The 20,909-nt window shown below is 50.8% G+C and overlaps 1 protein-coding gene across 6 annotated transcripts in view; it reads right to left on the reverse strand.

Moving 5' to 3' along the window:
• Nucleotides 1-1,233: 1,233 nt before the first annotated feature.
• The window catches only part of PAX8 (paired box 8), a 65,341-nt gene continuing 45,665 nt past the window's right edge, over nt 1,234-20,909 (reverse strand). For 2 of the 6 annotated variants that reach the window (XM_025261145.3, XM_025261146.3), the window contains exons 8-12: nt 19,121-19,241; nt 18,483-18,689; nt 10,800-10,901; nt 3,814-3,900; nt 1,234-2,367 (exon numbers count right to left, since the gene is read on the reverse strand). In XM_025261145.3, coding sequence (XP_025116930.1) covers nt 2,291-2,367; nt 3,814-3,900; nt 10,800-10,901; nt 18,483-18,689; nt 19,121-19,241 — 594 coding nt within the window. In that variant the 3' untranslated portion in view covers nt 1,234-2,290. The remainder of the gene's footprint in view (nt 2,368-3,813; nt 3,901-10,799; nt 10,902-18,482; nt 18,690-19,120; nt 19,242-20,909) is intronic. The other 4 variants (XM_025261151.3, XM_025261153.3, XM_025261147.3 and 1 more) reach the window with 3 other exon arrangements.

Consider the following 20,909-nt stretch of genomic DNA (forward strand, 5'->3'; position numbering starts at 1 on the left):
GTTCTAAGTCCCCACAGTAACTCCCTCACCCCTTCCTGGCCCCGGCTTCTTGACTACCCAGTCTTGCCAAATATTTTGCATGTGGTCGCTTGAGTGAGTCCAACTCTTTGCAACCCTATGGATTGTAGCCTGCAAGGCTCCTCTGTCCTCCATGGGGTTCTCCAGGCAAGAATACTGGAGAGGACTGCCATTAATTCCTCCAGGAGATCTTCCCTGGGATCCAACTCAAGTCTTGTAATTACGTCTCCTGAATTGGCAGGCAAGTGCTTTACCACTAGCCCCACCTGGGAAGCCCAATATTGCCAAATATTGGGTTGGCCCAAAAGTTCATTCGGTTTGGCCAACCCAATACTTAGGAACCAAGCCAAAAGATATTAGACTCTCAGGGGTAGTCCCTGGATCTCCCTTGGGTCCCTGGTATCCCTGATGAGTGCCCGTGGTGCTAAGCCAAAGTGTTAGACTTAAGGTAAGAGGTTTTGACCTACCACTTCCTGCCTCAGGCAAGTTATTTCTTTATTTTCTGAGCCTCAGTTTCTCCATACGTAAAATAGGGCAAATCCCAGGTTCATTTATGTGAGGATCCCATGCAGCTCCTGGTGGCTCAGACGGTAAAGAATGTCCCTGCAATGCAGGAGACCCTGGTTCGATCCCTGGCTTGGGAAGATCTCCTGGAGAAGGGAATGGCAATCCACTCCAGTATGCTTGCCTGCAGAGTACCACAGACAGGGGAGCCTGGCAGGCTACAGTCCCATGGGGTCACAAAGAGTTGGACATGACTGAGTGACTGACACTCTCAACACCTTCCCAGGCAGCTGAGGCCAATAATTGTCTTCTCCCTTCCCTCCTCTCACACCTCAGGGATCCTAAGAGCTGTTTATGCAGGCTCCGGTGTGGCGCCGTTCCTGGATCTGTCACCAGCCTTCCTGGCTGGTTCTTTGGCTTCCTGTAAGTAACAGCAGCCACCACCTGTGGAGAGTCTGTGATTGGTCAGGCACCAGGCCACTTGCTTATTTTCTGCTCTCATTGACTCAGAGATGGAACAATCAAAGCTTGGGGTAGTGGTGTGCCTGGCGCCGAACATCTCCCTGGGGCAGAATGCTAAGTCAGGGTTCTCCCAGACAATAGCGGTCCTTTCAACATGCAGCCCCAATACAAGTTCATTGGCTGCTAGGCTCTGAGGTTTTCTGGAGAAAACCCTGTCACAGGGTTCCTCCTACCCAGTCAACCCAAAGCCAGAGACCAAGAGCAATGGTTTATTGAGTCATATGGCAATGGTGGGTTGTCTTTTAAAAAAGAAGCTTCAAGGAGAGAAGCCGGACATGGCAAGGAAACGACACTGAGAGGAAAGGGGTAGTTTGACTTAAGCTGAGGCTCATTTACAGTATTTACAGTCAGGCCTGGTGGGGGCGGGGGTGGGAGCTGTGGGGCCCAGAGAGGGAACTGTAGGCGGGGTTGTGTCAGGGTCTCTCAGTAGCTGTGGGTTTGGCAGGGCTGTTGGGAGCAGGAGGCAGGGTCCCCAGTTACATGCCTGGTTCTACTCTGGGCAGGGCTGCACCCCACCCCCCAGAGCCTAGGGCGGGGTGGGAGGGGTGCTTTGGAATGTCTGTCTCCAGCTGTAATGGGCTGGTCTGGCTGCCAAGGAGAGGGGTGGATTCTCCGCTGCGGGGGAGCTCCTGGGATGGAATTGGTACATTCACAGCAGCAGGTAAGGGGAAGGCAGGCGGCTGACCACCTTGACCACCGGGTGGAGCTCCTGGTTGGCTGGACCCAGGGTTGAGTCTGTGACCAGGAGGGACGAGCAGGAAGAGCCAAACAAGCTGCATAGAGAAGGCGGTGCCTCTCAGGGTGGCAGCGGGGGCGAGCCTTCGCACCCACTGTGGCTGCAGGCTGGGCAGAAGTGCTCACAGCCCATGGCCATTAGAGCGTGTCAACAGTGGAGCCACGGAGGCGCCTCTGTGCGCCCCAGAGCCCGCTGTGGGCCCCAAGGGCCATCTCTCTCCAGCCCTCTTGTCCACATTTCTCCTCCGATTCTGTCTCTTTGGAATGGGACAGTCTGTCCCCCTGGGACTCTTGTCCCTCATTAAGGAGTCCCGGAGGACCGGTGGCGTCTCCTCCACCATCGTCCTGTCTCTCATGGTTCACTGAATCACCCACACAGGGAGGGAGCCGCAGTGCTGGATTTGTGGTTATTTTTCATGTAATAAATAAAGATTCCTTTGTGTGACTCTCAGGGGCCTGTCCCAGGCTGAGTCCTCCCGTGGCTCGGTCGCTCCCACTGTCCCCATGGCAACTACAGATGGTCAAAGGCCGTGGCGGTGGTGGGCGGTGCGCTCGGCCTTGATGTGGAACTGTAATAATATGGGGAACCTGGATAAGTTCAAAAAAAAAAAAAAAAGAACAACAACACTGCCGGTCAGAAGAAAAAAATTGCACCATAGCCTCCCCCTGCCTCTGCTAACCTTTAAGACAGCGTGAGTTAATCATTGATCCCTCTGGCCTATCTGATCATCAAAGATTAACTCCTCTCTGGCCCTTATTTCCTCCTTCTCTAGGCTCACCTTTGAGTTTCTGGCCAGAAGGAGAACAGTGGCTTCTTGCCCCTCCCCTCCCCACGATTCCTTTGACCTTCAGCACCCTTGCATTGAGAGAGGGCAAGAAAGAGAAGTTACGCCTGGAGCCCTGAAGAATCAAGTACTGACTGGGGGATCGCTGGGTGTTCCCTGGCCTTGCCCAAAAGGCACAAGATCGGAGGATCTTAGGAACCAGTGGGGATAGAAAGCTGACTGCTCAAGGGATATGTGGATTTGAGAGCCTCCTCCAGGCTGCTCTGCATACCCACAGGATGGACAGCCAGGGGAAGTTCCGTGGGGAGGACACATCTCTATGCCCTCATCTTTCTGAGTTGAACTACATAAGGGTGGCTTGAATTCACATGGCAAACAGAGCCCAAGTCAGTCAGCCTCCTAGTCATTCCTGGAACATGAGGAGGTAACAGGAGGAGAGGGGGGGGATCTTGGGAATGGAGACCCTTGGGGTCAGCTGCACTGTGCTGCAGCTTCTACAGGGCTCAGGTTTGCTCCCAAGCCCTCCAGGTCACCCCTTCATGGAGACTCCAGTGGGATCCCTCACATTCATTTATGGGGCTTGGTTTCCTGATTTCCTTGGTTTCGCAACCCAACCCCGGCCCAGGGGAAGAGGGGCCGATGAGAAGCCCTGCAGTCCAGTTCACTATCTAGACCTCCATACTGAAGGCTGCTGCCCACATCTCAAGCCAAATATCAGGAATATGGTGGGACAGAGGGTCTCTGTGTAAGGGCTTTGGGGCTGAATCATGAATATTTTTGAGCCACTTAGATGGTTAATGAGAGCGACAGGATGGCACTGTTTGCAATCAGCATGCTCCCCAGCAGGAGGGTTGCTGGCACTCCCCTAGGCACCCTCCAAGATGTGGAGGGGCACAGAGACGTGCCCTCCCCGTGGAACTTTCTTAGCCTGTCCATCCTGCAGAGATGTCCCCTCCACCCCTGCCCTCCCAAAGCCTGAGCCCTGAATCTTACACAAAACAAAGATTTCACAGACATGGCCTCAGGAGAGAGAAGTAAGTGATGCCCAGAAGTCTCCCCTCTGCCTCTCCCCCAAGACAACTTGGTACCCTGCCTTTCCCTGACCTGCTCGGATTATGAATAACACCTGTCTCTCCAGGCCCTCCATCGAACTGGGGATTCCCAGCTCTTAGACCACTTTGGTCCAACCTAGCACCTCCACCCGCCCCGAACAGTGGAGGGCCTGCGACAGCCCCAAAGGCAAACTTACTCAGTAAGCTGGAGTTGGGGAAGCGCCAGGCCTCGCTGTAGGAGGAGTAGGGGGTGTGGCCGTAGGCGTTGCCAGAGTATTCGCTTCCTGTGGGAGGCACACAGTGAGAGACCCATGAGGTGGATTCACAGCCTGAGGGCTGGGTCTGGGGGATGAGGGTCTGCAGGGTGGACACAGAGCGAGCCCTGGAGGACAGATGGGGCCAGGGCAGGGACAGTGGGAGCTCAGGAGACCCCTCCAAGAGCCCTTTGGAGGCCCCTCCGTCTGCATTCCTTTGGGGGGCAGTGCCTTTTCCGTCAGGGACTGGGGGTACCGCCCTGACACGACAGCTCTCACAGGAACCCCAGGAGGTAGATGTTATTATGATGCCTGTTTTCCAGATGAGGAAACAGAGACTTGGGGATCTGTAGCTCACACAGCTGCAGGGTTTGGTGGAATTTGAAAGCTGTGCTGTGACTCCAGGTTCCAGGTTCTAACCATTTCTGCTGCTGCCTGGACCTTCTGTAGAAAGGTCTTTCCAGGAGGGGTCAATGTGAGTGACAGAGGTTAGAGGTCAAAGAAGGACTCAAGGGAGTATAAACTGTGCTGTTGTTGTTTAATCACTAGGTCGTGTCTGACTCTTGTGACCCCATGGACTGCAGTCTGCCAGGCTTCTCTGCCCATAGGATTTTCCAGGCAAGAATACTGGAGTGGGTTGCTGTTTCTTTCCCCAGGGGATCTTCCCAACCCACGTCTCCTGTATTGGCAGGTGGGTTCTTTGTAGCCTCCTTCAATATTCTTTGTTACAGAGGGCAGAGAGAGAGAGAGAGTGTGTGTGTGTGTGTGTGGTTGGGGATGGGTGCAGAGGATGAAAGGCAGAAAAGGGGAGGGGCCTGGAGAGCATGTGGGGCCTGAGACTTCCTCTGAAGAGACTCTTGTCCCATCTCAAACCTGCCACTTGAAGAAAACTCAGCACACGACTTACACAAAGCAAATCAGATCACCTGTTTCTGTGAGTGGATTCTTGGCCTCACTAGAATTACTTACCAAAGAAATGACTTAAGAATTCCCTTAAATAACAAAGCAGACCACTGCAATTACTGCTGGAACTCAGACGGAGCTTAAGGTTCGCAAAGCACTTTCCCACACTCGATGCCCCTTTCTTCTCACAACTGGGAGGCGCCATCAATAACGCCAATTTATAGAAGAGGAAACTGGAGTGCAGAGTGAGTAAGGAGTTAGCCTCAAATCCCACAGATGGGAAATGGCAAAGGAGAAGCTGACCTGAGAGGTCTTCACTCGAAATTCCAGATCATCCATTTATGCACTTGGGAGACAGTTCCATCCACAAAGCCAGGTTCCCACCGATCCTGAACTCCAATGAATGTCCACACCGCCTTCCAGAATCTCATCTGCTGTTACAAGTCAAGTGCATTCTTTGGCTCCTGAACTCATTCCCAGACTCTGGGAGTAGGGCTCGAAGCTGCCTGGTTCTGGAGCTGGCCTGCCTGGAGCCAAATCTCTGTGCCCCACTTCCGAGTTGTGCAACCTTGGACAAGTCACTGAGCTGCTCTGAGCCTTAGTTTCCTCATCTGTCAAACGGGGTAGATTATTGCCCCTATCTCATGGGGTTGTGGGGAGGATTCAATTTGATAACATACATCAAATGCTTATGGCACCACTCTTGGAACAGAAGAAGCAGGCAAGGAATGCCAGCGTTTATGATTTCCCCATTAGGCAGGCACAAAAATAAAGCTCACCAGAGCCCCACATCCATCATCCAACCAGTGTTAAAGCCTGAGTTGGGGTCAGTGGGTGCTGATTTCCTGCCAGAGAGGTAGGCAATTGCACAGGAGGAATGGAAGCGAGGAGGAAGAGCCTGAAGGAGAGGAAGGCTTCTGGGTCCTTGTCCAGGCCATTAGTGACAGGCAGTAACACAGGAAGTTCATTAGGGGCAGGGATTAATCTAACACAGGTCAGGTGAACAACAAATACATGGAAGAGAAAGGAGGGAGGAAAAAAAGCAAAGGGATTAAAAAGAGAAAGAAAGAAACTAAGAAATGACCTCATCCAACCATTCGTTTCAGAAATGAAGAAACTGCTGCCCAGAGAGGGAAAGACATTGCCCCAGGCCACATGCTCCCTTAGAACCTTCTAGGACCCTGGCCTCTGGTGCCTACTCCGGTGCTCTTTCTTGTATTCACAATGTGATCTGCTTTGTGTACTGCTGGTGTACCCCACTCCTCCTTGGTTTCAGTGCATCCTTGGAGAAAGCCAATTATACCTTAGCAATGCTTTCAGGCCTTGACCCTACCCCAGCCAATGCCAACATCAGCCAGCTCCAAAGGACAGGAAGAAATGTGGAAAATCCACCGTATTTGCCCCTCACTGTGTCGCTTATTCATGCATTCACTCACTCGCTCACTTGTTCATTTATCCAGCACACACTTGCAGGGTACCTATGTGCTTTGGTCACACAGTAGTGGAGGAGAGGATGGGGCTGAGGAGGTGGTATACCCCTAGGTGCAGCATCCTTTCACCATCAGGTCCGTCATCCCACCTTCATCTACGGCAGATGAAATGTCCTTGCTCTCATGAGAGGCCAACCTGTCCTCTTTGCTCTGCATCCTACCCCACTCATCTTTCCATGGATTGGGCCCTCATAATTTACTCCTTCTCTTCACTCTTTGTCAACATCTCCCTTTCCAATTCATCATTCCCCTAGCCACCCAACAGGCTCTACTATTTTCTCTTTTAAAAATCCTCTTCTTAGCCCACATTTCTCTGCAGCTCACAGCCCTTCTCTGCTCCATGGTCTCTGCCCTCACCTCCTCATCCCCCCTCCAGTCAGGCCAGTGCTGATCCCTTCAAATCCCTACCACCTCTACCCCGATCACTCCAAAGGTCACTTGGCTGACTCTGATTCAGTTCATCACTCCCTCCCTGCCTTTGGGTTTCATGGTGCCAAGTCCCCTGGTTTGCCACCTAACCCACTGGCCTTTCCTGCTCTCTCACCTTGTTGGTTCCTTCTCTGCTATATCTCTAAATGCTGAAGGACCCCAGAGCTTGGTTTGTGAGCCATCTGTGATTTTCCATCCACATCCTCTTTCTGGTGACCTTGCATAATCCCTTAAGCATTAAATAACAATTCTGCACAATGGTTGAAAGGTATGCCCTAGTCTTTCCTGACTATAGATATACATCATGTGCCTACTGATGTATTAAACTGGTTATCTAGGAGGTGTCTCAATCCTAATATGGCCCAGTAGAATCCTTGACTTCCATATGCCAAATACTCTACCATTTCCTCTTCTGCTCTCCCATACATACTTGCCACCACCACCCATGCCTTTTCCCAAACTTCAAACTTATCCTCGTTTCCTCTGTCATTAAACCCCTATGGCCAATTCACTAGTAAGTGCTATTGGCTCCACCACCAAAATACATTACACCCTTAATCTCTCTCTTCTCCTCCTTCTCTGCTACTTGCCTGGTGCATGCCACTATCACGTCCTGTATCAACCACTGCAACTGCCCCTCCCCTAACTGGTCTCTAGGTGTCCTCTTCTGGCCATCTACCATCTGATTTCCCAGCGACCCAGGTAGTCTTAAAATTTGACCCCCCCCCCCAATATCTCTTCATTGTGTAGTGCTTTTCACACTCACTCGCTGTTCTCAGTTATACTCACACTCTTCCCATGTGTGATCATGCTACACTACTAGTTCCTACCTTGGGGCCTTTGCACTTGCTGTTCTTTTGGGCTGGGGATGGCCTGCCCCAGTTTATCACTTGGCTGACCACTCTGAACACCTTCTCAGAGAGGCCTCTCCTGATCACCCAATCTAAAGCAGTTATCTTCTCTCCCTGCAGCTCTTTATTACATCATCCCATTTTATTGTCTGAACCAGAGCTTATCGCTATCTGAAATTATCTTGTCGATTCATTCGTTGACTTGTTTACTATACTTTTTTCTCCACTGTTAGGCTGTAAGCTCCATAAACAGATGGACCTGGCTTGGTCACTGCATCTCATACCAGAGAATCTCAACTCTTATTTGTTAAGTGAAAAGTGGTAAATGGATGGAAGGATGCAAGGATGGTTGAAAGGATGGGTGACAGAAGTATGGATAATGGATAAAAGAAAGGATAGATGTATGAAAAGATGCATGGAAGGATGAATAGAGGGATAAAAGGTGAACTAAAGGATGGATGGATGATGGAAGACAGATGAATGGATGGGAGAAAGGATGGGTGAAGAAAAGATGAATAGAAGGTTTAATTGAGAGAAGAATGGATGAATGAATTGAAGTATGGATGGATGAATGGAAAGATGGGTGAATAGGTGAATGGATGGATGCATGAATAGAAAAATGGGTAGATGGATGGAAGAAAGGATGGATAAAGGAAAGATGAATAGAAGACTGAATGATAGACTGATGGAAGGATGGATAAGAATATGCATGGATATATGGGGAAATGTGTGAAAGATGAATGTATGGAAAGATGGAGAGATAGATGGGTGTATCCATCTATCGGAGCTGTTGTTCAGCTCCAAAACTGGTAAGAGGGCCATTAACAGTATTAACAGGGCAGGAACAGCAACAGCAACAATTAGAAGGGAAAACAGAAGATGAATAGGCAAGAGAAATCTGTGCCCTGGTCTTATTCCTGTGTCACTCTCTTATAGCTCTTGTAGTTACTTCTGATATGATGGGAGGCAGCGTGGTGTAGCAGAAAGAACGCAAGACTTGAAAATCAAAAGAATAGTGTTTGAACAACCCAGCCACTTAGTATGATTATGATTATGATCCCCAAGCACACCACTTCGCTTTTCTAAGCTTGACTCCTTATCTACATAAACCTAAGATTATATCAATGCTCCAGTCTTATGGTGAGGATTCAATGAGAAATAAACTTATACCTACGAATGGCCAGGCACCCAGAAAATGCAAACAAATGATCTCTTCTGTCCTTCTACAACTGACTGAAGACTGTCACTGGCATGACTTGCTGAGAGCATTTTGTATCTATCTAGAACACAGTAGGTGCTCAATGAAAGTTTGATTTTAATGGAAGAAATCCCCCTTCAATCAATCAGGAGATTGTAACCACTGGTAAGAAATGGACAAATACTTTTCTACCAAAAAAATTCCTTAAGAATTCATTTGCACCACTGAGTTACTAGGGACCAAAGGATACATTTAAATAACATTGCATTTTCTAAAAACTGATTTGCATGAAACTTACTGGGTGCCCATCCACCTTGCCAGGCAAACCCCCTCTTGGAATTCACTTGTGGTCCACGGTGTACTTGTATTATTATTATTTCTTTTTTCTGCAACACCCACTCAGGATGAGGTCTTTAGAGAAACAACCTGGGAGACTTTGATGAGAGGCCCGAGCCTCCCAGCTACCTCACAGGTCACACTCTGGGCCCCAGGAACCCTGTGCCCTGGGCCTGCCCCTGGGAAATGATTCATAATTAAGAGAAAAGCCCTGGGCTTTCTGTCTCTTCCTCCTCCTCTAAGCAGGCGGCAGGGAAAGGTGGAGAGGTTGGAAGGGGGATGGGGGCACTGACTGGAGCCTGGGATTGTGATTGAGAGGCCCCATTATCCACACTCTTAAAAAAATAACCGAATCTTTTCCTTTTTTATCTTGACCAATCTCATTTCACGCTCCAGAAGAGGAAGGGAGGGAGGGAGGGAGTCTGGGGCCAGGAGGGAGAGAGGAGTCAGTATTCTGTATTTTCAACGCTGCATTAAGCACATCGCCACGGTAACCAGGCAGCAACAAGTGCCAGCTCAGCGGGTTCCCAGGGAGCCCAGAGCCTCCTTCCCTCCCTCCCTCCTCCGTCCCCTCCCTCTGCCCAGGAGCGCCCAGCCCACCTGCCTCGCACAGGGCGCCCACAGTGGGTGGCTGGCAAAGAATAACCCCTGCTGGTGGGGGAGGGGAAGCAGGCCTGGGTGAAGGCCTTGAGTCTCTGAAGTCAAAGGCAGGTAGGCTGGTGGTAGGCTGGTGGGGAGAAGGGGGGTCACAGATCCCCTGATTCAGAGCCCCTTCCAGAAGCTCCAGGTCCTCAGACCTCTCTGGGCAGTGCAAATGGCTCTGAAAGTGTCAGCTGCTCAGTCAGGTCTGACTCTTTGCAACCCTATGCACTGAAGCCCTCTAGGCTCCTCTGTCCATGGAATTCTCCAGGCAAGAATAGTGGAGAGGGTAGCCATTCCCTTCTCCACGTAGGGACTGAACCCAGGTCTCCTGCATTGCAGGCAGATTCTTTACCATCTGAGCCACCAGGGACCCTATGTATATGGCTCCACCCTATTCATTCTGAGGTTCTCCCTGTACGGTTCCTAAAAGAGACCCCCAGGACTGTTGGGGAGGATTCCAGGACTGTCCAAGTGATGATGGAGACATACTCCCTGCTCATCTCACACTCTAGTACCTTTGGAATATACTCAAGCCATGGGTCCTGACTGTGCAGGGTTGAATGAATGTGAGGTGTGAAGAAGGATATTTCAACCATCTTCATGGCCATCATCACCAACACCATTCACACTCATATTTTTCTGAAAGGGTAAACCAGGATTCATCAGAGGTAAATAACTGGAAGACCACAGGGTGCTTAAGAGCTGGGCTTAGGTTTACCTCCACTGTTCTAATGGCTCCCAGATGACTCTCTATGAAGGCTTACTGAATCACTGGAAGAAACAGCAGAGCTCTGATTTGAATGTCAGTCTGTCTCAGCCTCTCCCTTTGCATCATGATGGGAAATAGGGAGCCTCTGGGAAGAAGGGGGCTGAGCTGGAGGGAGAGTTAAGGGGACCAGGACTGTACTGGAGTCTTTTCTCCAGGTATTAACAAGGAGCTGCATCCCTTGGTCCATCCTTCAGTGTCCTTCAGAAAGTCTATGCATGGGGCACACCCTACCTCTTGTACCCTCTTGCTCCACCTGTGGCCACCACTTCCTCCTTACAATGTTTCCCCTCCTGCCCAGCCCCACCCCTTACCTGCCACCATGCCTGCGATGGCAGAAGAGGCATAGCTGCCCTGTCCACTGGTGGGGATGTGGGGTGGGTATCCAGGCAGTGTGGGGCCCACCATCTCTCGCCCTGAAAAAATACAGCAAAGCATTATCAGGCGGGCCACTGTGGGCTCCTGTACTTACTGTCTTGCTCCGCGGAGGCTCTGCAAGCCTGCCCTCTGCCACTCCCACTCTCTCCCAAGCCATTCTCTGGACTTACTTCCTCCCTCCCCTCTCCTTCTCTGAGCCCAAGCTCCTCTCTACTCAGTGGGCCTTCACCAGGCCACAGGCTCCACCATGTAGGGAGGACCTGGCTATTACAGGCCTCTATTATTCCCTATCCTCCAATGATTTTATTTACAAGAATCTTAGTCATCCATAATGATGTCATGGTATTGGAAGGAGGCTGGGGGCTATGTCTTCTAGGTCTTTGTGGTCCCCTGTGGCATTTGCATAGCAGCCAGCACAGTGGGCCGAAATAAACACATTAGAGGCCACTGGCCACCCTTTCAGCCCCAGCTCCCAGGAGAACCAAGGTCAAGGCCCTATGAAGGGATGGCAAAGGGGCGGCTGGTTGGCCCATCACTGTCCTTTTCTGGACCTGTGGCAGACATTGTTAATCAATCACCACACTCTTTGCCTCTGAGTCAGAATGGGGTTTCTGCTCCTCAACCTGGCCTTGCGGGTGGATATAACATATCAGAGCTGCAAGGGACATGAAACATGGTGCCTATTCCTGACCTGGAAAGGAGAGGTGGGTTGACAGGCAGTGTTTACACAAGCCTGAACCACTGACATCTATCCATGCCATTCCTGAAAAGAACTGTTTTCAGCAAAACTGACAAGTATCCCTCTCTTTGTTTATCTATAATTTGTGGGAAATATTCTGGCCTTGGTGACACGGAGGCTGCTCTGTGAAGTTCTGAAGTTCTGGCTCTGCCTCTCCTCTCCTTCAGGTGGTCAAGCCTTCCCATTCTGGAGACCCCATTTAACCTGGTGATTTCTCTCCATCCACACCACGTACCAACAACCACAATCCTCCATCCACCCGTGTCCCTTCTTTCATGGGCCCCTGTCTGAAGGCGCACAGGATCCTTCCAGACCCAAGGATTCTTGACCAGGTGAAAAGACATCCCAATCTGCCCAGATATGAATACTGTCCCAGCATATATACAAAGAACGCACATTTCACTCTCTTCCCTCTCAAAACACCCCGTTTGATGATGAAATTATCTGGTTGTCTGAGTTCTTGGTGATGTTTATGAGGTAGATAGGAGGTTTGCCAACCTCATCCCCATTGACACTTGGGGCCAGATAATTCTCCGTGGTGGGGGGTGGGGGGTGGGGGGAGGCTGTGCATTACAGGATGTTGGACAGTATCCCTGGGGTCTACCCTCTAGATGCCAGTAAGTTCCCACCCAGTGCGACAACCCGGAATGTCTCCAGATATTGTCACATGACACCAGGGTGGCAAAATCACCTCTGAATGAGAACCACTGGATTAGATTATCATCATTTTATCAAAATGCCTTTACCTCTTTCCAGACTGGGGGCTGCCTTTTCTTCTAGGACTCACATGGATTCCCTGTGAGCCTCTGTCAACCAGGTTACCAAGTCCACCCCACCACGGCACTGTTTGCCCAATTTTCCCTCCATCAGTCCCCCACACCCACCCCTGGGGTCCTTCTTGTGTCAGACCCTCTGGGGGTGCCTAGCAAGAATGGAAGAGAAGGTACCTCTCACGGAACCCTGTAAGTTGTCAATACCGCAGTAACTGCCTCCTTACCTCTATTTCTAGAGATTCCTTGAAGACAATTCATTCATTTGACAAATATTGATTAATCCTGATATCCTGGGCACTTTAAGAAGCACTTGGGGATACAGCAGTAAGCAAGAATGTAAATTAGCAAGGCTAGGTGCTAAGTCAAGGGAGGATAGACTGGGAAGGGTACTGGAGCCCTGGGGGGCTCAACAGACAAGACCAGGCCTGCTGGACTTCCACCCTTCCTCTAGGAGGAAGAGTCCAGAAATTGGAGGACTTCGGTCCTCATTCTGCTTCTAGAACTAATTTTCCAAGTGCCCTTAGACCAGCCACCTACATGCCCCAAGCCTCAGCTTCTTCACATGTAAAATGGGAAAAAAAATAAATAAATGAAAGTAGCCATACACACCTTATTACTATTACCATCATGCTTTCAGCATCATTCAGAGTCAAAAGTTTCCTGCCACAGGTGCACACTGATTCATGCAATGGACACATTCTATAAATAATTACATGCCAAGGGAAACCTTATAGAATAAATCCTATTGGAAAGAGCTATCGGTGTTCATGATTCAAAGCTGTGTGAATGTTTTGGTAAAAATAAACACCACTCCCTAAGTTCCTAATTTGTTTTGAGCATACTGTCTGGCAGTGGTTGGCGCTGGACCAAACAGAGTGGAACCTGCTGGAATTTGACAGATGCGTTCAGTTCACTTGACACAGGCCTGAACAAATGAGGGCTCAGCAACACAGGTGAGAGAAGGGGAACTTCAGTATAATGAGAAGGAGAGGGGGACACAGGCAGAAAATTGGATCTTTCTTCGAAAAAGACTGCAGTACGATCAACTCTCAGACTCAGCCCCTTCGACCCTTGGATGAAGCCCCTGGTACTAGAGCCCACGAGAGGCAAGGAGCGGCATGAAGTCCATGTAGGCAGATCAAGGACAGAGGGTGGATGGGACATGAGTAGGAGAGTGATGGAAGAGGGTGACAGACATCTGGGTCTAGATTATGGCCAGGGAGGACAGTATTTAATTTCCCTGGCCTGCATCTTCTCATCTCTCTTATGAAGAGCTCAGTTAGATGAGAGATTGCACACTGGATTCACCTAAACCAATACTTGATTGGTAGGGGCTTCCTGTTGCACTGCTGAGAAGGATTCTGAGGCTGCATGTATGTCTGCTATGACTGGGGTTGGGGGTGAGTATTGGCTCTCAGACCACCTATTAGCTATTATTGGCCTAGTGCTCTCTGGGGCTCCCTGTGGTCCCACATTTCCCCTTCTCATGTTACTCTCATCTTGTCCTTTTCCATCACCAGGTTCTGCTGCTTCTTAAGCTCTACAGCTCAGGAGGACAAAGCACCAGGACAGCACCAAGCTCTCCTTAAGCCACAATTTAATTTAGTCACAGTTGCGCCCCTCAGTTCCATCCTATGAGAACTAGCCCCTAAAATGCTCTTGGAAATTGAATTTCACCAGCTTTACTCCCTTGTATTCTGTGATTTTTAATCTTCATTTCTTCTCAGTCACCCAATTTTCTCCCAGTGGGACAGAGATATCTGAGTCAGATGCTGGAGCGTCAACTCCTGGAGGCTTCCTCCCCTTAAACTTGGCCCCCTTGAAAAGCCGGCTGAGACTGTCTTCAGGACACCCTTCACCCTCAACTTCTCTGTTAGTCCCCAGGAAAGAGTGAAAGTGTTAGTGGCTCAGTCGTGTCTGACTCTTTGTGACCCCATGGACTGTAGCCCACCAGGCTCCTCTCTCTATGGGATTTCCCAGGCAAGAATACTGGAGAGGGTTGCCATTCCTTTCTCCAAGGGATCTTTCCAACCCAGTGTTTGAACCTGTGTCTCCTGCATTGCAGGCAGATTCTTTACCACTGGGAAGCCCCAGGACTAGAAGCCGCAGGACTCTGCTTCAATTCCTTAAATATTCGGTTTCTTCCCCCAAAGCCAAGAACTTTACAACCTTCTTAGAAATGAAACTACAGAAGCCATAAGGTGGAGGCATGCCTTCACAGCCTATTTTCTGGACTTGATTTTTAAGGCTCTTCACCATAAGTTTATCTATGGTTTGTAATTCCATCTCTCCTGCACTCAAATATATTTTCAAAATAGTTCTATTTTTAAGAAGCTGATGTAGGACTTCCCTGGTGGTCCAGTGGATAAGAATTTACCTGCCAATACAGGGGACATGGGTTCAATCCCTGGTCTGGGAAGATTCCACATACCTTGGAGCAGCTAAGCATGTGCACCACAACTACTGAGCCTATGTTCTAGGGCCAGCAAGCTGCAGCTACTGAAGCCTGTGTGCTACAGCTCCACAACAAGAGGAGCCACCGCAAGGAGAAGCCCGCGCATCACAAGTAGAGAGTAGTCCCCACTCTCCCCAACTAGAGAAATCACATGCACAGTGCCAAAGATCCCGCACAGCCACACAAAATAAAATAAATTATATATACACATATATATGTATATATATGAAAAGCAGCTGATGTAGACAAAGCTGCATATTAAATGACTGGGAAGTCGGGTTCTGCAAGAAAACACTAGCATCTCAGAAATGCTGGTAAATATCCTACGTATCGGTAGAGGCCAGCGTCAGAAAACCAGGACTTGGGGGAATTCTGAGGGTAGAGGTGATTTCAGACCATTTATCGGCTCCTTTGATGTCCGCCCTCTATGTGACCTCTTTTCAACTCCTTATCTCGCTCTGATAGCAAGGAGAATTTATGGCAATCCAGAAATCTCTTTGGCAGGATTAAATATAATTTTGCACAGAAGGATGGAGGCGGGTAACGGACTCTTTGATGATAAAGCCAAAGTCAGGGCTTCCTCAACAGCTGAGCTGGAGTCAGCCGGAGAAAAGACAGGACAAGGACAGCATCAATATTGCTCTCGGTCAGGGCGCTGGGACCCTAGACAGGGGCATCTGGGAGGAGAATTTAGGGGCAATCCTCCTGTCTCCCAAACCCTGAGATTTCTTCTTTCTTGGCTAATTAGGGAGAAGCTGAGACCCAGAAAAACCATCCTGAACATCGCATTAGCAGAGGCTGTGCTGGGGAGAACTTGACCTGGTGGAGACTCTGAGGCAAGCAAACACCTGGTGGGAGGTGGTAGGCAGGGTCCAGTCCATAGGTAGCTACTCAAAGGAGGAGAGCTGGGGAGGGCGTTCAGATAGGTGATGATTATCGAATGAAAATTTACCTAGTCCTTCATCCTCTCCCCTGTCTGCAGCATCATTACCTTGCATTAATTTGGTCTTGGCTTTCTTTTTATTCTTCTAAATCAATCTCTTGCTCCCTTGGATAGGTTTCCAGCCCCCAGACTCTTGATATCATTCCCTTCTTTTTTTTTTTTTTTGGCCATGGTGCCCATGGCTTATGGGGTCTTAGTTTCCTGACCAGGGATTGAACCTGGGCCCACAGCAGTGAAATCGTGGAGTCCTAATCACTGGATCTTCAAGGAAGTCTCAAATTACTCCCTTCCTAATCTGGTTTCTTCCTACCCCATCTCCCCAGTCTGCTCACTCCGGCTCAGCCACGTGGTAGACATTTAGGTTCAATCTTGATTGGATGTTGCAAGGGGACAGTCTTTCAGGAGCTTCAGGCCACCACCTGGGCTCAGCATGGACACTAGCCATCCTGAACTCCTGTGCTGAGTCACAGGGCAGGCCCAGTTCTGTAGACTGTGACCTTGGCTTGCTTCCTGCTCTCAGTAACCATCTAGACCAAGCCTCTCCAAGCCTGGGCCCTGCTTGCTCTTCCCAGAGCCCCTGCCTCTGTGCTGCCTCTTCCACCCTCAGGCTGGGCTCCACAGCCTTCACGGGGGTCACACCCTCCACATCAGCCTCACCAGGGTCTGTCTCTGGGGGCCCCCCGCCTGAATGACCACTGCGTGTCTGCTGCCTGCTGCTTTGCCCCATGCAGGGATGACCTCCCAGTCCTGCGTGGACAACGGACACAGGGCAAGTTGGAAGCATCACCCCTGATTTGATCACATGTTGTCTGGAGGTGCTTGAAGCCCTTAAGGGAGGGAGAAAGTAGGGGAGGGGTTTGAGGGTAGGGACTCTGCACTGGGCTGTTTAAACCACACTTCACACCAATGCCCAGGTCTGTGCTCTGACATATCTGCTTCCCACTGCCCGGGGTCCTTCTTGCTCCTCTCTGGCTGATCCTGCCCAGCCTCTTCACAATTCCCAGTAAGTGAAGAACTGCTCCCCCACACCACACGCTTCACCCACACCATCATCCCTTACCTGCCTCTTCTCAGCCCTCCTGGCCATCGCCTACCAGATACACAGGCAGGCAGTGGTGCCCAGTGACTGGGCCCCTCCCCCACACACATTGACTTTAAGTCTCTCCGACTCTCCCCCTCCTCTCTCCCCTCCTAACCCTGTCCCATTTTCTCTGGCTGACATCACTTCACTCAGCTCACAGACTTTTCTTCTTTAATCACTTTGGTCAAAACAAATGACCCATCTCCGCTGACTTCACCCTCTTTTGAAATTCTGCACTGAGTCAACACTTTACTCCTTGCTTCATCACTGCCTCTCTGCCCACACGTTGGGCTTCCTTTATGAACCCTCTACCTCTGTGTCCACCTCCTCAAAGAGGTCCTCCTTCATTAGACACGGGGATGCACAAAGGGAAAAAAAAAAACGTCCTAGGTGCCAGACAGACATAAAATGTAGAGACAGTTATAAGGAAGGGTCAATGGACTTGAATAAGATGACCTTGAGGTCCCTCTGGGTGGACAGAGGTCTGGTTCTTATGATGCAGTGATTTTCAAGTGCAAGGGCTTTCCCTGGGCAGAGCCCCTGCTTCAGACAGAGCAGCTCTTCATTTGTCTGGTCTGGATACCTGGCTTCTGTCAAACTTTACATTTCAAGAGTGTTGTAAGGCCCGGCAAGCTTGAAAACCACTGGTCCAGAAGGGCTGGCCCACTCCTGGTTTCTTCCCTGGGTCCTGGTTCAATGCCTTGGACCCACTTCTGAAATAGTCTCATCTCTGTGGCCGTCTTTCAAATATCTGGAGACTGTTATCGGGCTCTGTTCCCTCCCTCACTCCACCTCTGGCCTTCTCCCTGCCTAGCCAAACACCTCTGACTTTTTCAGCCACTGCTCAGACTTTGCCTGGACGGGCCAATGTCCTTCTGCCCGGGAGATTCAGCTCTGCTGGGATCTGATCCACAGGGCACACGCAGGCTGACATGTCATCATGTTCCTATTCAGGGATTTTGGCTGGGCCTTTCTCCCTGGGCCTGTTGCCCATCAGTGTAAGGAGAGATTTGAACTAAATGTCCCTAAGGTGCTTCCAGACTTCAGTTGGATGAGGGTTTTGATGAAAAGTCCCTGCTTCCCCTTCTCTTGAGTTGGTGAGTCACTCTGCCTGAGTGTCCTCCAAGAGAGACACTTAAGCTAGGGACACAAGAGTTACACTATGGGGACCCAATTGGGACTGACCCTCCATCCTTAGAAATTTGATCCAGAATTTGGCCCCCAAAGCCAACGCCTTTCTCCCTCCAGAGTTTTCTTTTTTTCTTCTTTTGCATTTTTTTTTTACCCAGACCAAGGGTTTGGGGCTTTACTGAGTCTGGCTCCTGGTCTTAGGGTTCTGGCACTTTCATGGGGCTTTGGGGCAAGGTTTTGGAAATCCACCAGGCACCCCCACTGCCAAGCACCCCCCAGAGTGCCTGCCCCTCCCATGGCCTGACTTTGCAGGCATGGAGGACCGCATCTTGGCGCCTCCAAAAGTGGCCGGAGGAATGAGGGAAGAGGATGATGGTGGAGAGGACTTGGGAAGAGAGTAGGGGCTAGACCCAAAGTAGGGAACTGGCGGCCGGCCGTGAGGACTCCCCCTCCCGCCCCCCGCGATGGCTGTACGGCCCGGGACCTCCCTGTCGTACCTGAGAGGAGGGCCTGGCCCGTGAACTGCCCGTACACGGAGGCAGCATGGGGAAAGGCATTGAAGGGCGGGACCGAGGCACCGGCTGGGACCCCGGAGCCGACTTGCTGCAGATCCAAAAAGGCGGAGCTAGATAAAGAGGAAGGGGTGGAGCTAGAACTGGACACCTCGGGGGTTTCCTGCTTTATGGCGAAGGGTGAATGAGGATCTGCCGGAGGGAGGGAGACAACAAGGAGAGAGGGGTGTGAGATGATGGGGCGGGAACATGCACAAACCAAGCCATGAGATGCGGGAGGGGCGGGGCGGCGAGGCGCGGGCGGGCTCCTCCCTGAGGCGGGGCGCGGGGGTGGGCGGGGCTACGCGGTGTCACTCAGGTTGGGGGAGGAGGTGAGAGGGCACTTCTGTCTCCCTGCTGTGCCTCTGTGAGTGTAGACGCAGGTCGCGTGTGTCCCGCGCTGGGGGGCAGGCGGAGAAAGGGCCGAGGACAGAAGGCGAGACCCTCTCGACCCACCTGCTGACCGGCCAGCAGAGTCCTCTCTCCTCTCGAGGCCCAGGGCCCTAACACCTTCCTCCTCTCCACCAGCCAGCTCTGCCCGCCAGCCGGCTCCCGCATGGCCCAGGAGATTCTGGGCATCGTACCTGCCACCACGGGGTAGGTCTGATGAGTCGAGAGGTTGCGCCCCAAGGGTGTATTGGAGGGGGTCAGGGTGGCCTTCCCGTCGTCCAGGGCGCTGTTGAGCAAGGGCAGCGGGTAAAGACCCTGGGGAACAAGAAGAAGTGAGTGCACAGAGGCTGTGGGCGGCAGGCTCTCCTTTTAAAGCCCCCCCACCCCCGCCAGCCGGCTCCCCCTAGAAAATACCTGCTTCCTCTGTCCCCTCTTCCCGCTCACTCGCTCAGTCTTGACTCCACTTAGTCTGTTTAATCAGTTCTTATTCTCTGACTCACAGCCCTTCTGTTTTTCTCCCAGTTCTAGGGGCAGAACTCGCCCTCCGCGGCAGCTCTGGAATTCAACGCTGGCTGGTGGCAACAGCGCCAGACACAGAAGAGAGTGGGTCCTTCCAAGGACCACACCCTGGCTGGATGCTGGGCCCCTTCCGGGTTTCCTCACCCTGTCTGGGCCCACGGAGGGCAAGATGCAGGGCTGGGGCAGTTAGCACGTGGGACTGTTCAGGGTGCTTTCCTCCTTTCATTAAAATATTCCCCAGATGGGAAATGGAGGCACAGAGCTGGTCAAGACACTTCTCACACTCCCACAGAAGTCACACTCCCCTGGTCTGACTTCAGGACCTATGTTCTCAACCACTGCTCTGCAGTGGATAACATCATGACCACATCTTACATGTAAAGACAGCAGGCATTAGACATTGCCTGTATTATCCTGATCCATTTCTCCCAACAGCCCTGTGACGTAGGCAAGCAATATTATGTCTGAGATGCTGAGAGCCTGAAGACCAGAGATGTGAATGTCCTAGGTGAGTATGAAGTGGAGTCTAAATCGAGGACATCTGATCCTGACCCCTGTGCTCTCTCCTTCAGTAAAGGACAGACCTGACACCTAAGCAAAATAGGTAGACTTCTTCCCTCTCTCTCCATATCCAAGCAAACATAAATGTGCACATTAAGCTTGAAGATGATATTTGTGGTTACTTTTGTTTAAAAATTCTTTATCAAGTACCCCCGGGGGTTTTCTTTGTGAACCTCATTTTAGACTTCACTGAGCCTCCCCTGACATGAGTGGGCCATCTCCTCCAATGCTTCTTCCAAGAAGAACTTGTTCAATTAAAGGCAAGGGTACATCACCCCTCATCATGATAACCTCCCATCAGGCCACGGAACAGCACACACCTCTGCTCCCCACATGTGGATCACACATGTCACTAATGTGCTCTGTGAACTGGTGTGCAAAAACCGAAATCAAGGCTTGTGCTCCGTGGTTATATAACAGCTCTCTAAAGGCAATCGCTTTCAACGATTTGAGCTGGGTTCTCCAAGGAGCCACAGCAGTTTCTGGTTGCATGCCAGGCACTTATGGAAGTTGCAGTCAACTCTGGAGACCACAAGGGCACCATTATCCTGTAGCAGCAATTACTGACTAAATGGCACTCTGGTTCTACACCTTCTGAGGGAGCTTCCTGCTTCTAGTCAGGGTAGAGTTACTTAGAGCCTGGTTTCGTGAAATTGAACAAAATGCCTGATTTCTAGGAAGTGTAAGAAAAGTTTAAAATGTTTTGTGGACATGTTGATCTGATATAAAACACCTCCTCAAAATCCTGGTGGTGGTGGTTACTCAGTCATGTCCGACACTCTGCGACCCTATGGACTGTAGCTCACCAGACTCTCTCAGCATGGAATTCTCCAGGCAAGAATACTGCAGTTGGTTGCCCTTCCCTTCTCCAGGGGCTCTTCCCGACCTAGGGATTGAACCCAA

This window comes from Bubalus bubalis, chromosome 12 (genome assembly GCF_019923935.1).
Source record: "Bubalus bubalis isolate 160015118507 breed Murrah chromosome 12, NDDB_SH_1, whole genome shotgun sequence".
NCBI lineage: Eukaryota > Metazoa > Chordata > Mammalia > Artiodactyla > Bovidae > Bubalus > Bubalus bubalis.